Source organism: Colius striatus, chromosome 1 (assembly GCF_028858725.1).
Source record: "Colius striatus isolate bColStr4 chromosome 1, bColStr4.1.hap1, whole genome shotgun sequence".
Classification (NCBI taxonomy): Eukaryota; Metazoa; Chordata; class Aves; order Coliiformes; family Coliidae; genus Colius; species Colius striatus.
In genome coordinates, this window is record NC_084759.1 from 148,609,556 (window position 1) to 148,634,334 (window position 24,779).

Sequence of the window (24,779 nt, forward strand, 5' to 3'; positions counted from 1 at the left end):
AGTCAAATATGAAAAAAATAATGTCCGTAAAAGAAATCAGAAACTGCAGAGGAAGACAATGTTCTGCTCCTTGATGTGAAAGTCTGTCAGTTCCAAAACATTGCCAGATAATGTTTCCTTTGCAGTTATGAAAACTGTCCATGAAAAATATCCATTTCTAACTAGCCCTTTTGCACAAGGAAACAAAACAGCCTGAATCATAGTTCTCATATAGGTGTCACAGCATCCACTGAGTTCTCCACTGTTCTGCATCTCCCACGCAGACGTGCCACGTACTCTCTCTAAGGAGAAGGACGTATAAAAGGACAAGGAGGGAAAGGAGAAGCAACTTGGCTGGAGCAATCGGGTGACACAGATTAGTGTTCCTATTTTTATAACAGTTTCCGAAGCTGAACACTCTGATTGCAGCACTTCTTATCATCCTCCTATAGTTTCATATTGGCAGGACTGTAATCCTCCTGCAAGCAGTGCACAATAGTAACTCTTCAGGAGCAATGCAGGAAACAGCAACCACAAGTCAAATATCATGTCCTGACTTCCAGTTTTCCAGGAACAGGAGGGGTGATAACCCCATCAGCCCTTTTGCCAGTATCAGTCAGTTAACTCTTTGCTTTGACTGTCATTTGCAAGTCAATATGCTTCTAGTAGGAGCACAGAGCCACTTCTTCCCCACCCTTCTCCAGAAAAGACAGGTGATGGTTTTTTTCTTCCATACACCCCCAGTGGGTATAGAAGTAGAACCTACAATATGATTACTTATACTTTCTTATCCATGAGAATATAATTAACACTGGGACAATAATAACCTTCCCTACAAAAACTTAGCACCAGAGACAAACTTAGAGGACAGAAATGTACCCGCTTTCTGTACAGCTTTCAGTCACCCAGGTACGTAAACTACTGCAATTACACTTTGGCCACAACAACCCCTAGTAGTGCTACAGGCTTGGGGAGGAGTGGCTGGAAAGCTGCCAGGCAGAGAGGGACCTGGGAGTGTTGACTGACAGCCAGCTGAACGTGAGCCAGCAGTGTGCCCAGGTGGCCAACAAGGCCAACGGCATCCTGGCCTGTATCAGGAACAGTGTTGTCAGCAGGAGGAGGGAGTTGATCATTTCCCTGTACTCAGCTTTGGTGAGGCTACACCTCGAATACTGTGTCCAGTTTTGGGTCCCTCTCTAAAAGAAGGACATGTAGGTGCTGGAGAAGATCCTGAGGTGGGCTACCAAGCTAGTAAAGGATTTGGAGCACATCTCCTTTGAGGAACAGCTGAGGGATCTGGGGCTGTCTAGCCTGGAGAAAAGAAGGCTCAGGGGAGACCTTATCACTGTCTACAACTACCTGAAAGGAAGTTGTAGCGAGGTGGGGGTCGATTTGTTTTCCCTAATGACAAGCAGTAGAAGAGGAGGAAATGGCCTCATGTTGCACCAGGGGAGGTTCAGGCTGGATATGGGGAGGAATTCCTTTACTGAAAGGGTTGTCAGGTGTTGGAATGGGCTGACCAGGGAGCTGCTGGAGTCACCATCCCTGGAGGTGTTTAAGAGACAGTTGGATGCTGCACTTAGGGAAATGGTCTAGTGGTTGATAGGGCTGGGACAAAGACTGGACTCAATCTTAAAGACCTCTTCCAGCTGAAACAATTCTATGATTCTACACTGTCTGCCAGTTTTATTTCTACTGCAGAAATCTCGACTTTGCAGTCTCTTACACACTAATTGTGAATTCTGAATTGAGAACCATTAAGCAGTGAATTGGAAAGGAAGATAAGTAATTTCTTTGCAACCATATTAGTTTTTCATCTTTGTGATAACTGCAAGTGCAAAAGAGAATAATTGTGATGTGTCAAATGCATTACTGCTGCATGAGGAGGTATCAGGAACATCAGGACACAATTCCAAGTGTGTTTTGAAGATATATTTCACCACTTAATAAAAACAGGGAAAGGGAAGAGAGAGGAATACCAATCTATGCAAATAAAATGAGGGAAACAAATTAGGGTTTTAGCCTGTTTTGCCAGCAAGATCACCATGTGCAGATGTCAAAGGTTATTTCAAATGACAAGGACAGCAGAGGAGAGATGAGAGACGAATGGGCAGGGAAAAGGCAGGTAGAGCCTCTTGAAAACTGTTATTTGCCAATCTCAGTCTGTGATTGCTCATGCTGGTGAAGGAACTGCCACAGGAGAGATGGTTTTAGCTTAATAAATTGTGCACCACATCACTGTGAAATAATCTGGCAAAAAAAATAAAGTAAATGTGCAGAGATAAAAAAAAATCTATTCTCATGCATGCATGTTTTCTGGTTTTGCTTTGTAGGCAGTATGTAATTGCTTGAAGGGGTACTCTGGAGATGGTAAAAAATGCACATATATCAGTCTGTGTTCACAAGTAAGTACCTGTTTAAGTTTATAAACATTACACTTTTGAGTTTTGTATGCATTCAAAACTAAGTCAGATATGCCCAGAGCCAGCTTACGTTAATTCAGCTAGTTTTTAAATGTGCTTGGTTTAGTATATGCTTCAGTGTTGTCACTATTATAGAAACTAGGTATGCAGTAAAGGATTTTCCTGAACATAACACAAAGAAGGGCTGGACTCACCACCAAGTCTTAAAAAAACACTTCAGATCTAAAAAATAGACCCTAGCCTGTGGTGATAAAACGTTAAGTCAGATCTTCTCAGTAAGTTTTTTCTCATTGCTATACTTTACACAAAAAGACACTATCTGAATTTGTGTTTGGCACACAGAGAGTTTACAACATTTCAATTACTATTTTAAAAGAAAGAAAAAAAGAAGTGGTTTCTAGGATAGAAAATTAGATTGGTTCAAGTGATAAGAAAGGGAAGTGTGATCTACTATTTGTTACATGTAATGACAAAAAATAAACTCTACAGTTCAGGTTGTGGACGCTTAGGGGCCAATTCCAACTGTTCCAGGAGCCAGGTGATTGAGAGCCAAAGAGAATAGTCTACAGTAGATCAAAACACTTATTTTTAATATTCTCCTGTCATTAAGTCTTCTAGTGCAATTTGTGACTATATTTGTGCAGTCTCAACAAGAGAAATGATAAAATCTCAGCATACACATCCTCTTCTCAGTCTGAAATTTTTCTAGCCTATAGTATCAAGTCTCACATTGCTGGGCAAAGTGGTGCTCAAGGGCCTGGGCTGCTTGGAGTTGATGTTTCCAGATCAAGTCCCAGCCTGCAGGCTCATCTAGGATAAAATTCCTATCGGGCAAGCCAAAGAGCAGAGCTCCACAGCCCCTATGGCCATACATAGGCTTCATCCCAAACACATCCCTGTGGATGCATAATATAGGATAACAACACTGCAAACTGCAGCAGAGGTGGCTTACTGAAAGGAGGTGAGATGGTGGATGGGAAAATTAAAGCCTCTCCCGATGGGAAGGCTAAAAGAGGCAAAAAAAAGAAAAAAAAAAAAAAAAGGCATTGTCTACACCAAACCTTTCTCTTCTTTCCCTCCACAACACAAGGCTTCCCATGATATTCCTCATTTTGTCCCTCACCTATCACTGCAGGCTGAGAATTAGACACAGTCATTTCACACAAGCTAGCTCACATACTGCAATCCACGTCTTTGCAGGCAGCTTCATTCTCTGCACCAGCCACATTGCTCTGCCGCTTGGCAAGCTGCAGCAGGGACAGATCTACTCTGCCATGCACTTTAATCCTTTGTGCTCTGAGCAAAGTGACAATAATTCTCACTCTCACAGCCTGGCCTGTCAGTAGAGTTTCTATAACCTTTCAAGGTTGCAGTGATCAAAGAGCAAGGACAAAAACAGAAGCTGGAAGAAGGGAAACTCAAAGTTATGATATACTGCTTCCTATGCATTTTTTATGCTTTTGTCTTTTTCTTCACTTTGTTCCAGCAACTTTCCTTCCAAATTGTCTAATTATGCCATGCTAATTACATATATTAAACAAAGATAGCCTTTCAAAGCATTACTGGTGGACCAGAAGCTAATCTGGCTTCGCAACACCCAAACTTCTGTGCAGCAAAGCTTCATAGGAAGCTGTGATAAGCCCAGGATTCAGATTACCAGCAGTCCACCTAAAGCTAGCCAAATAAATAGCACCTAAACTCACTACTTGCAGCCAGGGCTTACTGAAACCTGTCAAGTCAGGCCTCACTGGCAGTTCCCAAAGGAGCTTCTGCTCACACTCAGAGCCCGTAAAAAAGGATCCCCAAGATGACAAGCAACAGAAAGGACATTATAAAACAAGCACAAGGAAAGAGAACAAGATAGCTTCTCAGTTTTTCCTGATTTGTATTCAAATGCAGGGTAGAAAGTTATTCTCAAACTGAGATGCCAAGTGGAGATCACCCACTTGTGACTAGACAGAGCTCTGAACCCCAGCACACTGCTCCTGGATGAGGAACATCTGTCTCCTCATAGCACAGGAATCTTCCTGGAGGCAGGCTACTGGGCGAGGTGCATCTGCTACTCCAGGCCTAATGTTGCAGTGGTGGTGGATCCAGGAACAGATAAGAGATGTTTTAGAAAAGAGCAGAAGTGGCAGGTCCCTGTTCCAGCTACCCTGGGCCATCAGACAAAGAACAACAAACAGTCCTGTGCTAATGCTCCTCCAGAAATCCAGGATCCTGGCACTGTGAAAGTGATTTATAGCTCTGAATAGTTCCCTTCAGTGTCAGTCAATGCTGCTTTGGCAGAGCAGCTAAAACTCATCCCTAATGTCCAGAGTGAAACTTGCATGGATGTCCTTCTGCTCCTTATAGTACCATGAACAGAAGGTATAAGAGGGAATCAAAACTGCACCCTTTGCATAAAAGGAGAGTTATTTCTTATGAATCTTAAATGCTCTTCATTGGATGAAAAGTGGTGAACTAGAATTGTTTTGTATACCTGGCAATGAAGGAATTAAATATTTTAATTGTTGGTCTTACAAGAATAATGGAGGCTGCAGTGAATTTGCCATCTGTAATGACACAGAGCTGACAGAAAGGACCTGCACCTGCAAACAGAACTACATTGGGGATGGATTTCAGTGTCGAGGCAATATCTTCCAGGTAAAGTGCTACATGTGTTTGCAGTTCACTTATTTTTCTTCAGATTTTTATTTAATACAATGGTTCTCTATTAAAACATGCCTTTTCTTTTTTTCTTGGACAAGTTGCTAAATCTACCCCAGAATTTTAAATAATCCCTATTCAAGAAACCAAGAATGGTTTGGAATGGTTTGGAAACCAAGGATGCTGCAACATAACCTTGCTCATCAAAAATAAACAAAAAAACAAACCAACAACTGATACATAGAAACAAATAAACAAAATCCTTGATGGACAATCATTGAGACTCAAGTACTAGGGAATTAATACTGGCATTTTTAGCTTTCAAAGAAGCCTGTTCTTTGATCAAGCAAGGTAAAAACACTACAGAAGCAATGCAGATGGGCAGCATTTATTCCAAACTAATTCCCTTTTATGTCCAAGTGCTGCTTTTGTTTGCACTCCACAGACATTGCCTCATATTTGCAGTACTGTTACAGAGCCTTGTTCTTGATTGCAGGAACTTCGCAGAGATGCCAGCACATCTAAGTTTTATTTCCACTTAGCGGTAAGAAAACAATGAATGGGATTTGGGGCACAGGGGAGTTTCCCCCTCTGGTACAGTTTGAGGGTTTTTTGCCTCAAGGGTGTAAGGGAGTGATGCAAGAATGTGGCATGTACCAAAATCCTTTATCTTAATTGGGATTTGTATCGCTGGTCACTAATATTGGAGATGCTCTAATTTAAACTATTAACTGCCATTAAAACCTCTAAGGTGTTAATAATCAAGACCAAGATCCCAGAGAAATGTAGGGCCTACAGATCATGTGTAAAATTGAAGCTTTCACCTATTCACAGTTTGAGATCTGCCAGCACACCTATCACGATGTCTGATGTGAACAAATACCACTCTCCTGCTACCCCTGTTGCATTTCCAAACTACAGTGCTGTTTTCAGTTGCCCTTTTGAAACATCACAGGATGCCACGTGTGTTGCTAGACCAACAGTGCACAACACATCGCTGCATTTTTGAGACTGACAGCAGTAATTCTCTGCTTAACCTGAGCCTCAAGACAGTATTAATGTATGCACTGACCTAATCCAAAGTTCCCCATTTTACCTTCAATTCTGCTACTGTGGTAGATGAATGGTTCCGTCTCAGTTTAGCAGAGGTGTCTTATTTTAGTTTGCCAGCAGTCACTGGAAACTACCTGCAGTACCTTAGGTCCGTTGGTACCTTTAATAGTTATTATAATCTACTCCTAGGTACAAGCCATTGTGTATCAGCTAAATACATGTACAAACACATGCATATTATCCACTCTTACTTTTCTCAAGATGAAAAGGTTTATTTATCTTCCCTTGACCAAAAGCAAATAGCTCGCTCTACCCTCCCCACACCTAGCATTTGTTGCAAGTAGTCCCTCTTCTCCTGTTTATGATTGCAGAGGAAAAAAAGAGACTTAGCTATAAGCCAAAAGAGCAGAATAAAATCTTCCATTTCAGATCTGTGGGCAGAGGTGACAGACAGTGCTGGGAAGGAAAGTTCACACTGTACAAGAGAGTTTCTCCTACACTTGCATGGCAAGGAAGGCAACTCAATGTGCAGCAGCAATGGGGCTGCAGGCACCATGTCCCACTCAGTAGGGCTGTCCTCATTGCTGCATGATGCTACACACATTAACGACTCATTACTGCTTTGTTCTCTTATATTTGGCAGGCCCTGTCTATCAGAGATATTGTAGGCCCTGGCCCTTTCACTCTGTTTGTGCCTCACACAGATGTACTAAACAATGATCCACGAGTAAGTAAGAAGGCCAGAATTTTTTGGTGAGCTGGCCATGAATTCCCAGATTTAAATGTCTTTCCCAACTGCTTCTCAACTCCTCCACTTTCTACTGCAGGTCAAGGACTGGACTGCTAAAGGAGTTATGGCTCAAGTCCTTCGGTACCATATGGTGGCTTGTGCCAATCTGTTGTACAATGACCTGACAACAATCACCAACATCACCTCTCTCCACGGGGATCCGATACACATCAGCTACTCTCAGGTAACAGAGCATAAAGAGACAAGAGATGGAATAATAAGACAGTCTGCTCCATTCATTTAAAAAAAAAGGAAAAAAAAAAAAACAGAATGTTTCCCTTTCTTATATAAATAAATAGAAGTAAAAGAAGATTGTCCATTCAAATGAAGTGTTCAGCACTCATCTCCTCTGCAAAGAGTGGAGTTGTACAGTCCCTGCTTTGACACAAGTTATTTTATTATACCTGAACCTACTATTTGCTGCAAAGCAAGGCTGGTCTGAGATCACCATATCAAAGAAATTTGTCATCTGTCCCACCCTCCCAAAAGGTTCCACAGAAAGTATGTTTTTTGTTGCCTTTTCAGAACTCTCTGATACTGAACAACAAAGCTGAAATTATACTCAATGAAGCTATTGGCACAAATGGTGTGATCCATGTCATAAACCAAATTCTGGTCCCACCACATATGCAGGATTTCCCTCTTAAGAAGGTATGTGCAGCTCATTGCCATTCTCAACTGAGAGGATTTTCTACAGTTACTGTTATATATCTAAATCACACAATCACCAAAAAAAAAGTGATAATAAAAAGAGGCTGCAGGTGGATCTCATTAATATTTACCAAAATCTAAATGGTGGATGTCAGGAGGTTGGGGCATCATTTTTTTCTGCTGTATCTACTAACAGGACAAGGGGTAATGGAAAGAAGCTGGAACACAAAAACATCCATTTAAACTTAAAGAAAAACTATTTTAGTGTTCAGGTGAGGGAGCCTGGGCACAGGCTGCCTCACAGGCTGTGGAGTCCTTCTCTGGAGGTCTTCAAAACCCACCTGGACGCATCTCTGTGTGACCCAATATACGTGAACCTGTTTTAGCAGGTGGGGTGGACCAGATGATCTCTAAAGGTCCCTTCCAACCCCTACCATTCTGTGATTCTGTGACCTTATATATGAATAAATTGTTATATTTAAAATTCATTCAGAAATTACAGTTATAGTAAGGTCAGTATAAGAAGATTTCTGCACAGGGTTTCAGCAGTGGCTTTCATTTCATAACAAGAAGTCACTTATGGGGAAAGGAAAACAAGCTAATGTCTGCTTTGCAAATACTCATATAATGTATTTATTAGATAAATTACTGCAATTAATTCTTTGTAGGAAAGCCTTAAAATGGTTGCAGCCAAACATGGATACATCCTCTTCAGCAGTTTGCTAGAGGTAAGGACACAAGAGACAGCAGTCATTGGGCAAACATTTTAAACACTTATTTTTTTAAAGACAAAAGCACAGATGTAGCACATGCCATTACTGGCAGGATGCTGTTCAGAGGAGCCAAAGGGCTCACAACACAGTACAGGACAGCACTGGTCACCATGTGATCCCTCTTTCACAGATGTGGATGGATACCGAGCAGACCCACAGTCACCTTTCATCTCCACCACTCAGTTCTGTCCTACCATATGTTAAATGATAGCCTGACTCAAGTCAGGCTGACTTTTTGAGCAGTCAGCCTGATTCTCACTGGGCAGTCCTGCATGATGAAGCACTTCCAAGAGTTCAGTTTTAACTCAATTTGGGCAGCTCAATTCAGGCAACTGGTTTTAAGGTCATTGTGTTTGCAGGCTGGTGACCAGGCAGCCCACAAGCCTCTGCATTCCAGTCATGTGAGACATTCACTCCGTAGGGTCAGTGAATGGAACATTTAGATGGAGCATTAATTTTCCACCTTGATTTCTGGTGTGTTGCAGAAGAACAATCTGCTTGGGCTGATCAACGATCCTATTCACAAACCCGTCACACTCTTCTGGCCCACAGACGCAGCTATCCGTGGGCTGCCACAGGAGCAGCAGGACTTCCTCTTCAAGAAGTCCAACACTGACAAACTGGTGCAGTACCTCAAATTCCACATTGTTCGTGATGCTGCGGTAAGCATTTGCTTTTCAGAAGCACTGCAAAGGCCAAGATATGCAAGCCCAGACACATGTATCTCCCCTATTTCCTTCCCAGGTGTTGGCCTACCAGCTCCCGGACTCCACTTCACTGAAGACCCTGCAGGGCTCAAATCTCAGCGTTAGCTGTGGGGATAACAGGGAGATTGTAAGTTTTCTCTCTGGTGGTGTGTTTACCCTTTGCCCATACTGCAGGTTTCACCCATGCAGACTCCACTAGCCCTCTGCACAGCCCTCAGAAAGAGTCAGTGTCACTAAAACTCAAAAGGTCCTGGTCAGTCCATTCCAACAGCCACAAAACTAGTGCAGCCACCCCAACAAATTCAGCAAACTAGATGGTTTGCAAGACTCTTTGGAGCTGCCATAGCATGCTACAATAGTGAAAAATTGTTAAAAACAACTCTCAGTTACCTCGAAATTGAAACACTGCCACATTTTAACTTCTCCTACAATTAAATACACTATGGAAAAACTATTAAGATGAACCTGGCTTTAGAAGAATGAATGTAGCATCTCAAAACTCTGGTCTGTAAGCACTTTCAATCTAAGATTGTGGGCATGGATGCAGCATGTTAAGCCAGGACAATGGCACAGGCATTTTTCCAGGCTATGCCTGGAAAACATCTGCCTCTGAAAATGCAACTAAGCCTAAATGTGTATAAGATAATCCTGTGGATGTAGGGCTGACTCACTCCATCCCCTTCAGGGAAGGCAAAAGATCTGTGCATCTGCAACATTACAACATTTGGCTATAGGTTCATGAATTGGTTCAGAACAGAGAGAGGGTTACCCCTAACACAGGACTTGCATTCAGCCTGGCACCAAGGAATACTGGCTCACGACTTGTTGCTCTCCCATGTCCCCATCCTACGTCCCAGGGTGCACTCTTCCTGAACGACAGACAGTGTAAGATAGTGCAGCGGCAACTGGAGTTTGACGGAGGCATCGCCTACGGCATCGACTGCCTGCTGATGGACCCCAGCCTGGGGGGACGCTGCGACAGCTTCCTCACTGTCGATTTCATGGTCAGTCCTCTTTTTAGGTCCCCTGCCCTGGGAAAGATGTAGCTCAAGGGCCAAACCCTGTCCTCATAAAGACTAGGGCAATGCTCGCAGCAACTCTGGCACTCCTGAGGTTAAGCCCCACTACTTCAGACCGGCTTCATCTGCTGCACTGGTTAAAGATAAGGCTAAGAAGTGCAGCACCAATGCCTGAAAGACAGACAACAGAAACTCTGCATTCATGGTACGCCATACACAGGACAAGCAGTTTCAGTTAAGACTAGCTTAGCAAGCCCTGGCCTGTTTTCAATAAGAACAGCACCTTACAAATACAAGCATAAATTTGAGCGAGGACAGATCTTCCCATCAGCTATGAAGTTGGTCACAGAGACTGCATTTACAAGGTTCTCCATTACAAAGGAACAGCATTGCTGTCCCAACTGCACAGAGTATTAAGGACATGAAGTAGAGATCTGCCTAGTCTATTAGCCAGGCTCTCAATCTCACATTTCCTGCTTTCACAGAAATATCTTTTAGCACACGTGAGCAGACACTGTTACCATGGGGGAAGTTTCCTCCATGATCTTTGATGTGTCCCACAAAACGAGAGTTTTAAAATCAAATTTTAAATAATTTCAAGTCCAAATTTACTTCAGTTTAGTTCAGATGTATGAAAGAAATTACCTAGAAGTAAAAAAAATTCCATGTACTCAGTCTTAGAAAAGCTTATTGGAATTTATATATCAGTTATAAAACTTGTGTGTATCCCATCTGCTCAAGTTACCTTTCAGTTTATGATTTTTATTGACTGAAATAATTTCTTCAGACCTGGTCAGCACTTCCTGAGAAGTAACCATTTACCTCTACTCCAACTTAAGACATCCAGATCTGATGCAGCCTATATCAGTATTTGTTTGAAGAACATCCACCACCTTTTCCCTGCTTGTTTAAATCCAGAGCAAAGTTTCTTCTTCCAGACGTTTTATTCTGATATCAAAATTAATTTATTACATTTCATGACACTAAATTAATATCAATGTTTTGTTGTCATTCTCCTCTCTTCTTTCTCCAGAGTTCTTATAACCTGTTTCAAGTATAATAAGTATACACTTCTGTCTGCTTATATTTGCTGCTCTTGCCAAATTGATTTTTTTTTGTCAATTTCAAATAACACTATTTTAATGTACTTTTTTGTTTGTTTGCCTTTTCTATTTTGTACAACAGGGACATTGTGTTAGCTGTTTCAGTAATGCTAAATGCCCTCCAGGGACAAAACCAAAGGTAATACATTAAAATCTTATATTTGAACAGTTTAATCCCCTCTTCTCTGTACTTCTCACAAGCAAACTAGAATTGGTTGCTTTGGAAAAAAATAATCAAAAGAGAATCCTTAACAGTGAAGCCACACTGTTAAGTGATGCCATAAATCCTCTGGGATACAGCTGTCCCCAGGTGAAGACCCAGACACACTTGTGGTTGGAGACACTTGCTACACTCAGCAGGTGATGTGTGAGACTAACAAGTGCTTTAGTGAGGACAGAGGGGCTGCTCTGAAGTCAGCCAACAGTGCTTAGCAGGTCAGGACTCAATGAGAAGGTGACGTCCTCACACATCACATTTTGATTCAATGTACACCAGAAACTGTGATTTAAAGAGGAAAAACCCAAACCTCCACATAGCACTCATCTTCCTATATTTTTCCCTGCCTCTCTGCTCTTCGCTGGCACACATGATGCCCAGGAAGGGATTCAATGGTGTACCTACAAGTCCTATGGGCTGCGGAGGGACGGCTGCCGTAGGAACTGCTCCATGGTCATCCAAATGGCCAAGTGCTGCAAGGGCTACTTTGGGCCAGACTGCCAAGGTAGGTCACCCATCCCCACTGCCAGACCGTGGCCTCCAAGCACAGCTGAGTAGTGCCCAGTAGGCTGAGTCCTGAGAGCTAGGCCAAGGGGCATGAGGAGAGACCAGCCACCAGACAGGAGAACTCTAGTAGAAAAGCCAAAAAGAACAAGCGTTATTGCTTTTCCACTCCAAATAATCTCTTTTTCATGTTTACAGCGAAGTTTTAAACTCCATGCCAGTAGGAAACTAAGTGAATGCAACAGACAGTAAAGATTGCTCTGCTGTAACCAAACCTAGCAAGTATTCATCAGTCACTAGCTGAAAGTCCTTTCAACAAAAAAAGCAGACATCAGGTTCCTTACAGCAATATCAGGACACAGTCACAGTGTAAAATTCTTCAGCTACCTGAAAGCAAGCACATCATTGGTGTAAGCTTAGCAATGGTACCTTTAACCAGGTGTAAACAAGTTTGGGAAGCTTTATCTCTAGCTATTTGTTAGCACATAGTAACAAACCATGTGCTCCTTCATCTCCCAGCCCCACAGGGAAACAATGCTGAAGCTCTCCTCGTGACACATTAGGGTCCAGATCTGGGTCAGGATCTCTGCTAGCAGATGGATCCAGGGACATGTAGCCCTGATAGGCTCATTGTGTCCAGATTTCACAAACAGACACATGGGGCTCCTGTGCAATTTTGGCCAGCCCAGCCTGAGCTTCCCTTTGAGCTCAACCCAGCAGAACGCAAGTAGACAAAGGTGCACAAGCAAGGTTGTATTTGGGCAAGGGCTGGTCAGTGCCATTCACTGATGGGTCCAAATGAGCAATCAGACAGGTAACACCACCAAGACCAAGGGCTGCAAGAGCCCACACACCTTTCTGACAGGAACTGTGAAAGTGTGTCAGGATATTTGGAGCATGAGGCTTGCAGTCACAAGTGTTTCCAGCTGCTTTTGCATGCCCCAACAGAGATGCATCTATAAACCTTTCCCTGTTCAAAGATTTTTACAGAATGATAAATAACAGAGACAATCAACAAACATGCACTTTGGCTAAATTATTTTTTTTTAACCTTTCAGCTTGCCCAGGGGGCCCAGAGAGCCCATGCAATAACCACGGCTCCTGTGACGACGGGTACACCGGGACAGGAGAGTGCCGCTGCAATAGTGGCTTCAATGGGACCTCATGTGAGCTGTGCTTGCCGGGCAGATACGGCCCCAGCTGCAGGCGTACGTTTCAGTTTCCTTTCCACGCTGTTGCCAGCATCACACCTAAACTATTTTGTCAGGGATGGATAAAATGAGCCAAGAAACATTTCCTTCTTTACACTCCAACATTTTCCCAAGCATCGTCTCAAATGGAAGGGCAGCACAAGGTCTTGGAAGGCAGAAGAAAGCTTGTTTAGCTTTCTCTGTAAGGCTCCTCTTAGTCTTTCACAGTACATAAGTAACAGGGAATGGAAACAGAGCTTCCATCAACAAATGTTTTCAATTACAGCACAGCCTTCTCCCTCATCCCCATAAAGGTCAAGACAGCATTTACAGCAATCTGGTTCCTCAAGGACTGCAGGAGACCAAGGTCATGCGCTACTTTTGAGAGAGGGTAAAAAGACTGACATGACGGCAGTTTATGAAGCCAAGGAACTCCTTACATAAACCATTTCACTATGGTTTTAGATGTAAACTAGGTGGAACATTAACCCTTCCATCATAACTGTGTCCACCTGTAGTGCTCATGACACACATACAGTGAGGTTTATAAGTCAGATATCATCAGGGTGGAGGTAAGGCACTGGGCTTGGCTACCACTGCTCAGGAGCATGCTTACCTCCAATTTATCATAAATTTTATATCACAAAATTTTATATCACAACATAGCACAAACTCTTATCTGCCCCAGACTTTGATATCTAACAGAAAAAGTGTTTTCTAGTACTTTCTATCCAATGCATATTTATGCCATCCAGCAATTAGACAACCAGAGTGCGAAGCTCCTTTTCGGAAGCACCAGGTCTTCACAGAATCACTTTCCCCAGTCCCACATCATTTTCCTCTATAGACAACCATATTTCAGGAATAAGGATATGGCAACAAAAGGTGTTGCTTCCTTACATTATAAGAGAGAGCCACCAATATTTCCCTAAGAAGGACTCAGCATACTAATTATTGCAGGCCCAAAGAGTGGGTAAAAAATATCACCTATAAAGCAGTCCCTCCTGCTTCAGTTTGCAGGACACAAAAGGGAACACCCCATAATAAAAGAAACAAGAGGAATTCAAAGCTTTTAGTGATAACAACATCTAAAAACCTTTAAAAAAACCCCAATACAACTAATTTGCCCATATTTTACAGCAAAAATCACCAACCTCATGCTTGATTTCCTTACTTAGACTTTCTCTGAAGCAGCAACCAAACATTCTTTCTTAGCCCACCTCCCTTCTCTCTGACTAAATGGCTTCCTCCCTGCCAGCAGCTGCTCCACATTAGTACACCATCAGGCTGGGCCTTCAGCTTAGCCATTAACTCCTTCCTGCCACAGTCTATTCTGAAGGTAGCTACTCTAATACAGTGCAGATCAATATGCATTTTCACTTTCAGAGGCACATTGAGCAAATGACAGTTATAGGATCACAGGATAATTTAGGTTGGAAGGGATCTCCGGAGGTCTTCAGTCCAACCACCTGCTCAAAGCAGGGTCAGCTCTGAGTTCAAATCAGGCTGTTCAGAGTCTATCCTGTCAGGGCTTGCAAACCTCCAAGGATCAAAACTGTCCAACCACTCTGAACAGCATGGCCCTCTACTAGATTGGCTTTGTGGTAAGATTAATGAGGTTAAATGAGATTAAAGGAGGTTATCTAAATAATTGCAAAATAATGCTGTATATAAACTGACAATGTAGGTGATGTTTCTCTAGGAAAGATTTTTCCCCTTTCCCAAAGGCAGCAAAGTAATCCCTCTGCATTCCTTTTGCAGCCTGCGAGTGCAAGACCAACGGGCAGTGTGACGAAGGATATTTGGGAACAGGACGATGTTTCTGTGAAACAGGATGGACTGGCCGTCTGTGTGAAACCAAGCTAGGTCTCTGCCTCCTCTCACCACATTTCATGGCAGGGAACCACCAGCTGATAGCACTTGCAATTCAACAGAGGCTTTGCATAGAGAAGAAAGGGTTGATAACATCAGAAGCTCTGACTGGAGGCTGAGGGACTCTGCTCTGAAATCTAAATACAGCCCTTCACCTCCCTGCCTCTTCCCTTGTGAAACAGGAATATAAGTGTTTACCTTCTCTGTTGGAGGAGCTTTGGGCTGCTTGAAGGAAGAGAGAGGGAAGAGAGCTAAGCAGTCAAAAAAAACCCCATTCTTACAGGATTTCCAGTTAGCAAGATCAGTATGAGGGCATTCTTTTCTGCATGAAACAAGGACATTGCAATGTACACAGCATTTTCATGCCAGCTGTTCTGCCTTCCCTGCAGCTTTGAAGCCGGTGTGTTCCCCAAACTGCTCAGCCAACGCCGTCTGCATGGAAAACAACACGTGCCAGTGCAAGCCGCTTTACAACGGGGATGGGATCACGTGCACAGGTGAGCTCCCTGTCTCACAGCCTGCCACGCCAAAGCAGCCTGTCGGCCTCTTGCAGATGCACCTGGGTGCAGCTAACTTCTGCTATGAAACACTGGCCATCACACCTAAAAACTTCCAGAGTGCAACAAGCAAAATAAATTTAGGATAGGTGGACCTGCTTCTGCAGGAAGGTTGGACTAGATGATCTCTAAAGGTCCCTTCCAACCCCTATCGTTCTGTGATTCTGTGATATATACAGATGAGGGTGCTTTTTCCTGAAGCAAGTGGCTGCCTTCATTGGGCTTCACTGAGCGGGAGTATGAGCAGAAGTGTGCTTCAGTCAGGTTTTGAGGACAGCAGGGTTTTCAGCAGCATTTTACCTCAAGGATTTTCTTTGATGACCTTAGGCAAGGTGATTCCCCACTCACATCATTGCAGAAACAGTTACTCTTTTTGAGCCAGGTGTCTCCTGTGCTCCGAAGTCATGCTGGCCAGAGCAAACTCCTCAAAAAAGAAGCTCTCAGGCTGGAAAAAGGTGAAACAATATCTCTGGGGAGTGATGCCATGTCTTTTAAACCAAGGACAACCTGGCAAGGGCTTCAGAGCTCTAAAGGATAGCTTTCACATAAGTTCAGGAGTTCCACAGGAAACTCTAACAGTTGCTTTCTCCAAACAAGCCTTAACAATCCAGAGATGGTTTGTCTTTGTGAAGAAAGTGCTCTTTAAAAGCAAACCTTACTCACTTTCTTTCCTTTCCCCCCCAATCAGCTGCAGACCTCTGCAAACAAAACAACGGCGGGTGCCACAAGGCAGCTGAATGCACACAGCTCGGGGTGAGAGTGTTCTGCAGCTGTCTGAAAGGATACAAAGGCGATGGCTTTACATGCCTTCCTATAAATCCGTGCGCAGATGGGTTCAACGGAGGCTGCCATGAGCATGCCATTTGCACTGTCATAGGACCTGTAAGTTGAATGATTTCAGTCACTAGATAGAAAGTCAGAGATTACCTCCTGCTACCAGCAGAAGACTTTTATCTAGCTGGATCACACTCCACACTTCTCAAAGTTGCTGTTTCCAATAACAACCTTGACACAGCTCCGGCCTACATTCCACATCAGTTTGGTATCTTTTTAGCTGAGGAATGAGAAACAGTTTGACATCTTTGCTCTGGTGAAAGGGATACTACAGCAGATGGGATATTTTGCATGTGTAATTTTTCTGTCTCCTTAGCTGTCCCTAACTGGATATCCCTGTTTGCAATAGGAAGTTTGTTGGATTGAATCTGCATATATTTTGGTAGCTCAACCTAGGGACAGCTGGGAGAAAAGTGTCACTTGTTGGTCGGCCAGACTCAGCTTAAAAAGCTCTGCAGCCACATGATAAAAATTCCTTGGCCTACATAGTCAATGTTGTTGAGGAAAACTTGTACCAGTGACTTGATCCAGCACTCGTCTTGGTGCTTTTGGGATCACCTTTCTGTTCCATTTTGGTGGCTTGCCTGATGTGTCTTCCAGGAGCTATCTAGAAAAGCCTCACTGCTAATCCGTTCCAGCTGACAGCCATCACAATCTCTGGATGTCACCAGCTCCTGCTTGGTTTGCAGTTCTCAATTTATCACTATCATTGGGCTGCTAAATTCCTTTCATGCTCCCATGCCCATGTCATTTAAACATCATTTTGATAGGTTTGCCATCCGTTTTTGTTAACTACGTGTCATGTAATTCTCCAGTGCATGTTGTTAGCTTTGCAGATGGAATTATGCTTTGGTATTAATTCAGCAAAGCACCCGAGTGCATGTGTAAATGTTTTGCTTAGAAGAATAAATGTCAGTGTCAGAGTTTGCAGTCTGTTGAAACACAGTTGTTAGTAGCAACTTTTCTGTTTGTCCATTCGTGGCTATATTAAGTGAAATTTTTCCAACAGTTTAGAATGTTGCTTGAAATACCACTTCTTTACTTCAACTAAATACTCGACTTGGCTTTTTTTATTCTCTCTCTGACCAGGACAAACGCAAGTGCGAATGTAAAAATAAGTATATTGGTGATGGGCTGAACTGCTCGGTGATGCAGCTTCCCCTTGACCGCTGCTTGCAAGACAATGGGCAATGCCACCCCAATGCCGACTGTGCCGATCTCCACTTCCAAGGTGAGGATGGCAGGCTGTACACACCACGGGACAGGGTCACCCTCATCCCCATGCTACTGCACTGAAGCCAGTGGCCAGGATCCTTGTGTCTGTAAGCACACTCGGTCCTCTACCTATGTCTCTGTGGTGGTTTAGCCAAGTGCCTATCAACTCATAATATCACCCACCCTCCTAAACTGGACTAGGGGAGAGACAAATACAACAAGAGATTTGTGAGTCGAGATAAAGCCAGGGAGATCGCTTAGCAATTAGCATCACAGGCACCCAGACTCAACTTGGGGAGAAAAAGGTTTGATTTATTAAATGAACAATAAGAACAGGGAAATGAGAAATAAAAATGAATCTTAAAAACACCTCCCCCCACCCCTCCTTCTCCCCAGGACTCTCCTTCCTCCCTCCCAGCAGTGCAGGGAATGGGAGTTGCAGTCAGTTTATTACAGATGGACTTTGCCACTGCTTCTTCTCGGGGGAGGCCTTATCACACTTCCTACTGCTACAATGTGGGATCCCTCCCCATGAGAGACAGTTCCTCACACCCTGCCCCAACATGGGTCATCCATGGGGAGAACGGTCTTTCAGGTACCAATTGCTCCAGTGTGGGTCCCTCACAGGATCACAAGTCCTGACAGAAAACCTGCTCTGGTGTGGGCTCCTCTCTCCTCATGGGCTCCCAGGACCTGCCAGGAACTTGCTCCAGGGTGAGCTTCCCACAGAATCACAGCCTCCTTCAGGAATCCACCCGCTCCAGCGTGGGGTCCTCCACGGGCTGTGAGTGGGTCTCTGCTTCCCAGTGGCCTCCGTGGACTGCAGAGGGACAGCTGCCTCACCATGGTCCTCACCACAGGTCACAAGGGAGTCTTTCTTTCAGGGCCTAAGCACTCTCCTCCTCCTCCCTCTCCACTCAGCTTGGTGTCTGCGGAGATGTTGTTGTCACAGTCTCACTCCTTGCTGCTGCTGCAGTTTAGCGACTGCACAGGAACTTCTTCCCCTTCTCAAATACGTTATTCATGGAGGCATTACCACCATCACTAATTGGCCAGGCCTGGGTCAACTGCAGGTTCCATCTTAGAATTGACTGGCATTAGCCCTATGAGCTATAGGGGAAGCTTCTGACAGATCTTTGCTAAAAGAAGCCACCCCTACAGCAGTCCCCACTATCAAAAACCTAGCCCAGGCAAAACCACTACAGTCCCCTTGAAACAGTAAGATTAAAATTAGAACATGTGCTTACATACTTTGTGATATCAGATTTATGAAGCAACAGAAGGGAGCATTCCAGGTAGGAATGTTTCCCCCAAGGGATCAATCTGTCCTAACTATATTTCACAAAGTTCATGAGTATTTGTGTGGCACGTTTGACTCTTCATCCAGACATGGAAACCCCTCCAGGAAGTGCTGATTCTTCTCTCTCTTCGCAGATACCACAGTTGGGGTTTTCCACTTACGGTCCCCACAAGGGCAGTACAAAATGACTTATGAGAAGGCAAAGGAGGCGTGTGCCAATGAGTCGGCCACCATCGCTACATATAACCAGCTGCTGTATGCGCAGAAGGTGAGGCAGCCTCACAGCAAGAGGAGCTCCCCAGAGCAAACCCAGCCACAGCAAAAATGGGGAGGGAAGAGCAAGGGGGCTGGTCTGTGCTAATACGCTTCATTTTCCCTCCACTCTTTCCCACCATGACCCATGGTGTGTCTGGATGAGAGCAGTTTTCAGGCTGTTTATTGGTTTCGTGCCTGCTCATACAGCACTGAACCTAGTTGCCAAATTCCTGATCCCACTGACAGTGGGGTGAGATGGTAGAGTGAGACTTACAGACTGTTTTCATCGGGGTTTTAATTATTAGCACTTCTTAAAGAAATGTACACTTCAGAATTCTCCTTAGATTAGTATTTTTTTAATGTAAGGCCCCAGGAATGTTTTCCCCAAAGCTGTTCACTTAGCAGAGCCATTTCCACATTTTTTTCCTTGAGTGAATTATAGACAATGTATGGCTGACCTCAGTGGGATAAGCATCACACGTTGGGTTTGTAAAACTTGTTTCAGAAGAATTGGTCAGACTGACTGTGCCTTTCTGGCTCCTTCCCATCTGCTGAAGGAAGAAAGATGCTCATTATTTAGAGACACCTTTAGCACGATGTGAGGCTGGATCATGGCCATCACATAAACCTCCTTCTGCTGCCTGAGGAGATTCAAATTTCAGCCAGAGCTGCATGTCTCCTGCTCCCCGTAGTCTAAACATTCCCCTCAAAGCAGTAAAGTCGGCAGCAGCACTGGCTCCAGTGCTTCCAGGGATTTATTTTCTGTGTTGAACTGGTTTCTCAGCCCTTCCTATGATGACAAAAGGTGGGCTGGCACACAAGGAGCTTATACATCCTGCTTTGGCTTCCACATGCACCTCTGTTCCAGCCCAGCTTTTAGCTTGGAGAAGCTTTTCTCAGGAAAGGATCCTTTGGTCCTTACGGGGAGCATTCGACTTTTAGAGGTGTCCCTGTCTCCACAGGCCCATGGCATAGAGCACAGCACCGGGAGGGCTGCAGGATGGATGGATGGATGGGCAGAGCCCCCTCAGACCCTCAGAAAAAAAAGTGCTAGCAGGCCACGTGCTGCCTGAGCACCCCAGGGAGATGGTTCATTTTACTTACTGAGCCCCATCCTCTCCAACCAGATTTTCTCCCTTTGATCTTTTCTTCTGGCTGTGATGGCTGCAGGCGAGGTACCACCTGTGTGTTGCTGGCTGGCTAGATGGTGAAAGAGTGGGCTACCCAACAGCATTCTCCTCTCCAAACTGCGGTTCTGGGCACGTTGGCATTGTAGACTATGGGAGAAGAGTCAACTTGAGTGAAACCTGGGATGTCTTCTGTTACAGGGAGAAAGGTAAGAGGGTCCTTTGCTTCATCCCTCTGGGCAAAGGAGAGAAGCAGTCTGGATTTCAGTTCCTTTGGCTGCTAGATAATGCTCTGTCTCCTTTTAACTTTAAAAACTTGCTTTCCAGGCACAGGATAGCCTAAAGCCTTCTAGCAAAGGGCACCTGCCCACACGTCTCTCTCTCTGTGTTTGTACCTTCCAGAGGTGAACTGCACCTGCAAGCCCGGCTACGTGGGGGACGGCTTCTCCTGCAGTGGAAACCTGCTGCAAGTGCTGATGTCCTTCCCGACACTGACAAACTTCCTGTCGGTATGGCCCAGCAGAGCCACCAGCTCATAGCTCAGGGTTTGCTTTGCTAATGCACAGGTACAGGTAACCCCTGAAGGAAGGAGGAGTGCTGGAAATCTGCACTGCCAAAATCAGGACTTAGTGTTTTTCAAACCACTTGCTCCAAGGAAGTTTCAGGTTTCTAAAACTCACATGGCAACAAAATTCTCCTGCAGCTTTAGCTTACAGGAGATTCCATGCATGACTGCTCATGGCTTTTTAAGTGTCACAAGGAGTGTGGGGCTTTGTCACAGTATTGAATTGCTCCTGTGGAAAGGCAAAACATCAAATATATGTATATATTTGTATAGATATGAATATGTAGCCTCACAGGCCAAAAGGTCCCAACTCCTGAAAGTCAGTTAAAATGTGCTCAACAAATCAGCAGCTAAAACTGTGATATGAATACAAACTGCTTTTGTAATGTCAGTTCAGAGCTGCTTCATGGCTAGTAACAGAGAACTTTGTTGTCATTATTTATACAGTGTCATATTTTCACCTCCCCGCACAGGAATGCACAATTGCTCTTTACTAAAGCTGGATTTTGTTTCTGCCTAGGACATCATGGCTTACTCCAACAGCTCTAGGAAAGGGAGAGAGTTCCTGCGGTACCTCTCGGACCTGTCGGTGCACGCCACTCTCTTTGCTCCAAGTGATAGCGGGTTAAAGGAAAATGAGGTTAGGGTTTTTTCTTTTTCCCTTCATTGTTTTAATAATGGGGTTTTTTTAACCAGACATTAGGAGTTTCTGTATCCCTGGTGAGCAGTGAGTTAAAAAAAAAATCTTAGTGTGACATGACTTGTGTAAGCACACATAGTTTAAACTGTGCTTCTGAAAGAGGTGAGTTCATCATTTCTGTCTCTTTTCCATAGTTAGGAGCATAAAGTTATTGGATGTTCAAGTTGCTACAGAAACTTTTCCATCAGGTACTTCAGTTAAACAATTATAAAAGAGTCTGCCTGAGATGAAGCCTTCTTTGGCTTATTGTCATCAAGCAGAGTTATTTGCAGAAAGCAATGCACAGATCTGGTATTCCCCACAAATACATTAAAGGCGTCTATTCCCAGCTTCACTTCTATAGTTGGTTATCTTTCCCTCTCTCCTTATTCACGTGAGTTTACACCCCAGCTTGCATCTTCAAGCTGTTTAGAGTAACTTTGAGGTTCATCACGTCAGATCATCCTACAAAAAAGTAAAACCCTTTGTTCCTCCAGAATCAAAGTCTTGCAGGCAGCCATCAGAGGCCAGCTCGGACAGAAGATCCCACTCTTTGCAGGCAGATTTCCTGATAGCCTCTAACCCATACTGCACTTGCATTAATAGCAGAGGGAGACAGGTCACAGGCACTTTGCCTACTGAGATTAATGAGATCGGTTAACGTTCCTTGTATGTTGCTCTTGCTTGCAGACACTCTCTGGGCGAGACATCGAGTATCATTTATCTAACAGCAGCATCATGTTTTATGAGGACTTGACCAATGGAACCACTCTTCTAACTCGTCTAGGGGAAAAACTCCTCATTACAAACACCAGGGGCCAGCAACTCCAAACACCCAACACTCAACAGGTACCTTTTTAATAAACCTCCCATCTTCATGTTTTTTCCTCCCTTATGCTATACCCTGTCACAGGCTCACACATTGATCCAGACAGCAATTTTCTAAGGTCATAGAAGGCAGCACTCAGAGGCTGAATTCAAAAGGCCATTTGCTGCCCAGAAATTGCAGGAGAGCAGCTGCCAAACTGCATATTTACAAGTTTGGAAACACGAAGGAAGCCATTCAGGTGGCCTGCAGAAATGACAGGATGGGAATATGGGCTTGATTTAACCCTTCTCTGAGCCTGACAGGATTATAGGAGAAGGCAGTGTGCTAGGAAGAGAGATGAGAGCAGCAGCTTATTAAAGAAAGGTATTGCCTTTTGTAAAGTTTCTCAGTAACTTTGTGGGAGAGGCAGGAGATGCCAGCACAGCCTTGCTCAGAGCAAAAGCAGATTAAAAAATAAAAGTGGTTTGCATTTTTATTACTATTTCAGTGGGTTTTAAATGCAAAAAAAAATGTATATCCTTTCAGCACATGGAAAATATCCTTTGACATTTTAGGGGAATATATTCTTTGAAAACACGCTCAACTTCTCATCTTTTATTCAGAAAATACTTACTGCCCAAGCATTTCAGATGACCTCTGTGACAGCAACCCCTTGAGACAGAGGCTGAGACACTGTTAGGGGTGATCCTGTGTAGCTGGATATGAAAATAAGAAACCCCATGCCTTAGGCGTGCAGTTAAAATGTGCTCTAGAGAATGGCACTGGACCCAAGGAGAGTTGAGTGCCCAATACATCAATGAAGGTGTTCATGAACACCAACAAAAAGGAAAGAAGTAGTACAGGCAGAGGTACACAAATCATTCTTCTGTGGCCTTTGCTCCCTTCCTCCTTCCCCTTTCAGGAGAAATTGCTTTGGCATGAGAATTGCCATTTATATTCTAAAAGCCATGCTATACTGCAAATCCAATAAACACATCAATAAAGCACATATTTGTGAGAGATCACTCATCAGCATGCTAGGACTTCTTTTGGATCACTTTGATCTGATATTTGAGTTAGAAGATCTTCTTCTTCAAAAAATAAAAGTGTTCCTTTCTTCAAAAGCTAGCCAAGGAACTCTCTGAGCCCATGTACACAAATCTTGCTCCTGTGCTTCACAGCTGCTTAGAATTTTGTGCTTTTCTTCCTTCCTGAGCAAGCCCTCAGTTCTCCTGAGTTCAGGAAGGTTCAGCGGTGCCATGGGGGAAGGAAAGCTGGCAACAACGCTCCAGGTAGCCAAGCACCCATCTGTGCCAACACACCAGGTTTGAGCCCACAAGCTTCCCCCAGGACTCTGGCAGGGCAGCACAGTGGTGAAGGAGAGGGAGGAGGACACAGCTGACCCTCACAGCAAAATGACTGATCCCATCCCTGTCCCTTCCTGATAAGCTACCAAACAGGACCAACTTCTAGCTCACAGGTGTTAGGCCACCAAAAAACACAGGGCCAGTGTCTCCTCATCAATGCTGACCCAGCTAACCCAGTACAAGTGGCATCCTCAGCTTAGAAAGAAGCTGCCATGAGGGCAGGCTGCCTGGCATGTGGGAGTAACAGCACTCCGAGGCAGAGCTCGGAAGTTGTACAAACGTCACAAAAAACCTGTGTTTTAAAAAGGTGAAATGCCTGAAAGCAATGTGAAGCTAACACGATCGTTACTTTATGCACAAGAAAGTTGTGCTCAGCCTAGGGCCATCTCAGGCTAATATCCAGAGAGGCAGCGGTATAAATCCATATGTGATTTTAATCTGTGTATCAGTAACAGAGGTGGAGAAAGAGTCTCAAAGTTTATTTTGGTCCCAAAGGGAGAAGGGCCAAAGCTCAGCTGTTGTTGCTCTTTCTCCTGGCAGAGTGAGATCAGATACGTGGATGGAAGTGCTATTGTTGAGTGGGATATAATTGCCTCCAATGGGATAATCCACGTCATTTCAGAGCCTTTAAAGGCTCCACCAGCACCTGTAAGTACATAATGCTTTGGGGTTTTTTTGGTGGTGGGAGGTAGCTATGTTTTATAACATCCCAGCATCCCAAACTCATTGCTGATATACTCCCAGTTTCCCTCACATTTATGCAGTTTTGATTTACAAGGTTACTTTGAAAGAAAATTAGAAGAAAGATACAAAGCACCAGTGAAGCTTGTTCAAAATGTTTGTCTGAACAAGTTTTCCCCTCATTTATTTTATATAAAGAAGACAAAACCTCCATTTTACAATGGAGCTCATTTTTGTAATACAGGTTTTATAAGGCTCCATTTCATTTTTTCCAAAAAGAGCTTTAAAGCTTCTAAGGAAGTTTTTACTCTTTGCTTTGCATTCATTCTTATATAAAACAAGGTGTTTTGAAAATAGAACTTTGCTTGTATGAATCACTGCAATGGCCCCAGTTATCCAATTGTCTCTCTTATTAGAAAGATCAAAACAAACTACACAGCAAAATTGCACAATTCAAAAAG

The 24,779-nt window shown here is 43.9% G+C and overlaps 1 protein-coding gene across 1 annotated transcript in view; it reads left to right on the top strand.

Annotated features, from left to right (window-relative positions):
• The window catches only part of STAB2 (stabilin 2), an 86,222-nt gene that overhangs the window by 57,719 nt on the left and 3,724 nt on the right, over positions 1-24,779 (top strand). Inside the window, exons 44-66 of the mRNA XM_061988914.1 lie at positions 2,313-2,384; positions 4,929-5,048; positions 5,548-5,595; positions 6,748-6,831; positions 6,932-7,078; positions 7,420-7,545; positions 8,214-8,273; positions 8,804-8,980; positions 9,063-9,152; positions 9,883-10,029; positions 11,230-11,286; positions 11,746-11,869; positions 12,927-13,076; positions 14,820-14,924; positions 15,320-15,427; positions 16,176-16,369; positions 17,411-17,552; positions 18,971-19,104; positions 20,262-20,427; positions 20,621-20,727; positions 21,304-21,423; positions 22,153-22,311; positions 24,178-24,285. Coding sequence (XP_061844898.1) covers positions 2,313-2,384; positions 4,929-5,048; positions 5,548-5,595; positions 6,748-6,831; positions 6,932-7,078; positions 7,420-7,545; positions 8,214-8,273; positions 8,804-8,980; positions 9,063-9,152; positions 9,883-10,029; positions 11,230-11,286; positions 11,746-11,869; positions 12,927-13,076; positions 14,820-14,924; positions 15,320-15,427; positions 16,176-16,369; positions 17,411-17,552; positions 18,971-19,104; positions 20,262-20,427; positions 20,621-20,727; positions 21,304-21,423; positions 22,153-22,311; positions 24,178-24,285 — 2,745 coding nt within the window. The remainder of the gene's footprint in view (positions 1-2,312; positions 2,385-4,928; positions 5,049-5,547; positions 5,596-6,747; positions 6,832-6,931; positions 7,079-7,419; positions 7,546-8,213; positions 8,274-8,803; positions 8,981-9,062; positions 9,153-9,882; positions 10,030-11,229; positions 11,287-11,745; positions 11,870-12,926; positions 13,077-14,819; positions 14,925-15,319; positions 15,428-16,175; positions 16,370-17,410; positions 17,553-18,970; positions 19,105-20,261; positions 20,428-20,620; positions 20,728-21,303; positions 21,424-22,152; positions 22,312-24,177; positions 24,286-24,779) is intronic.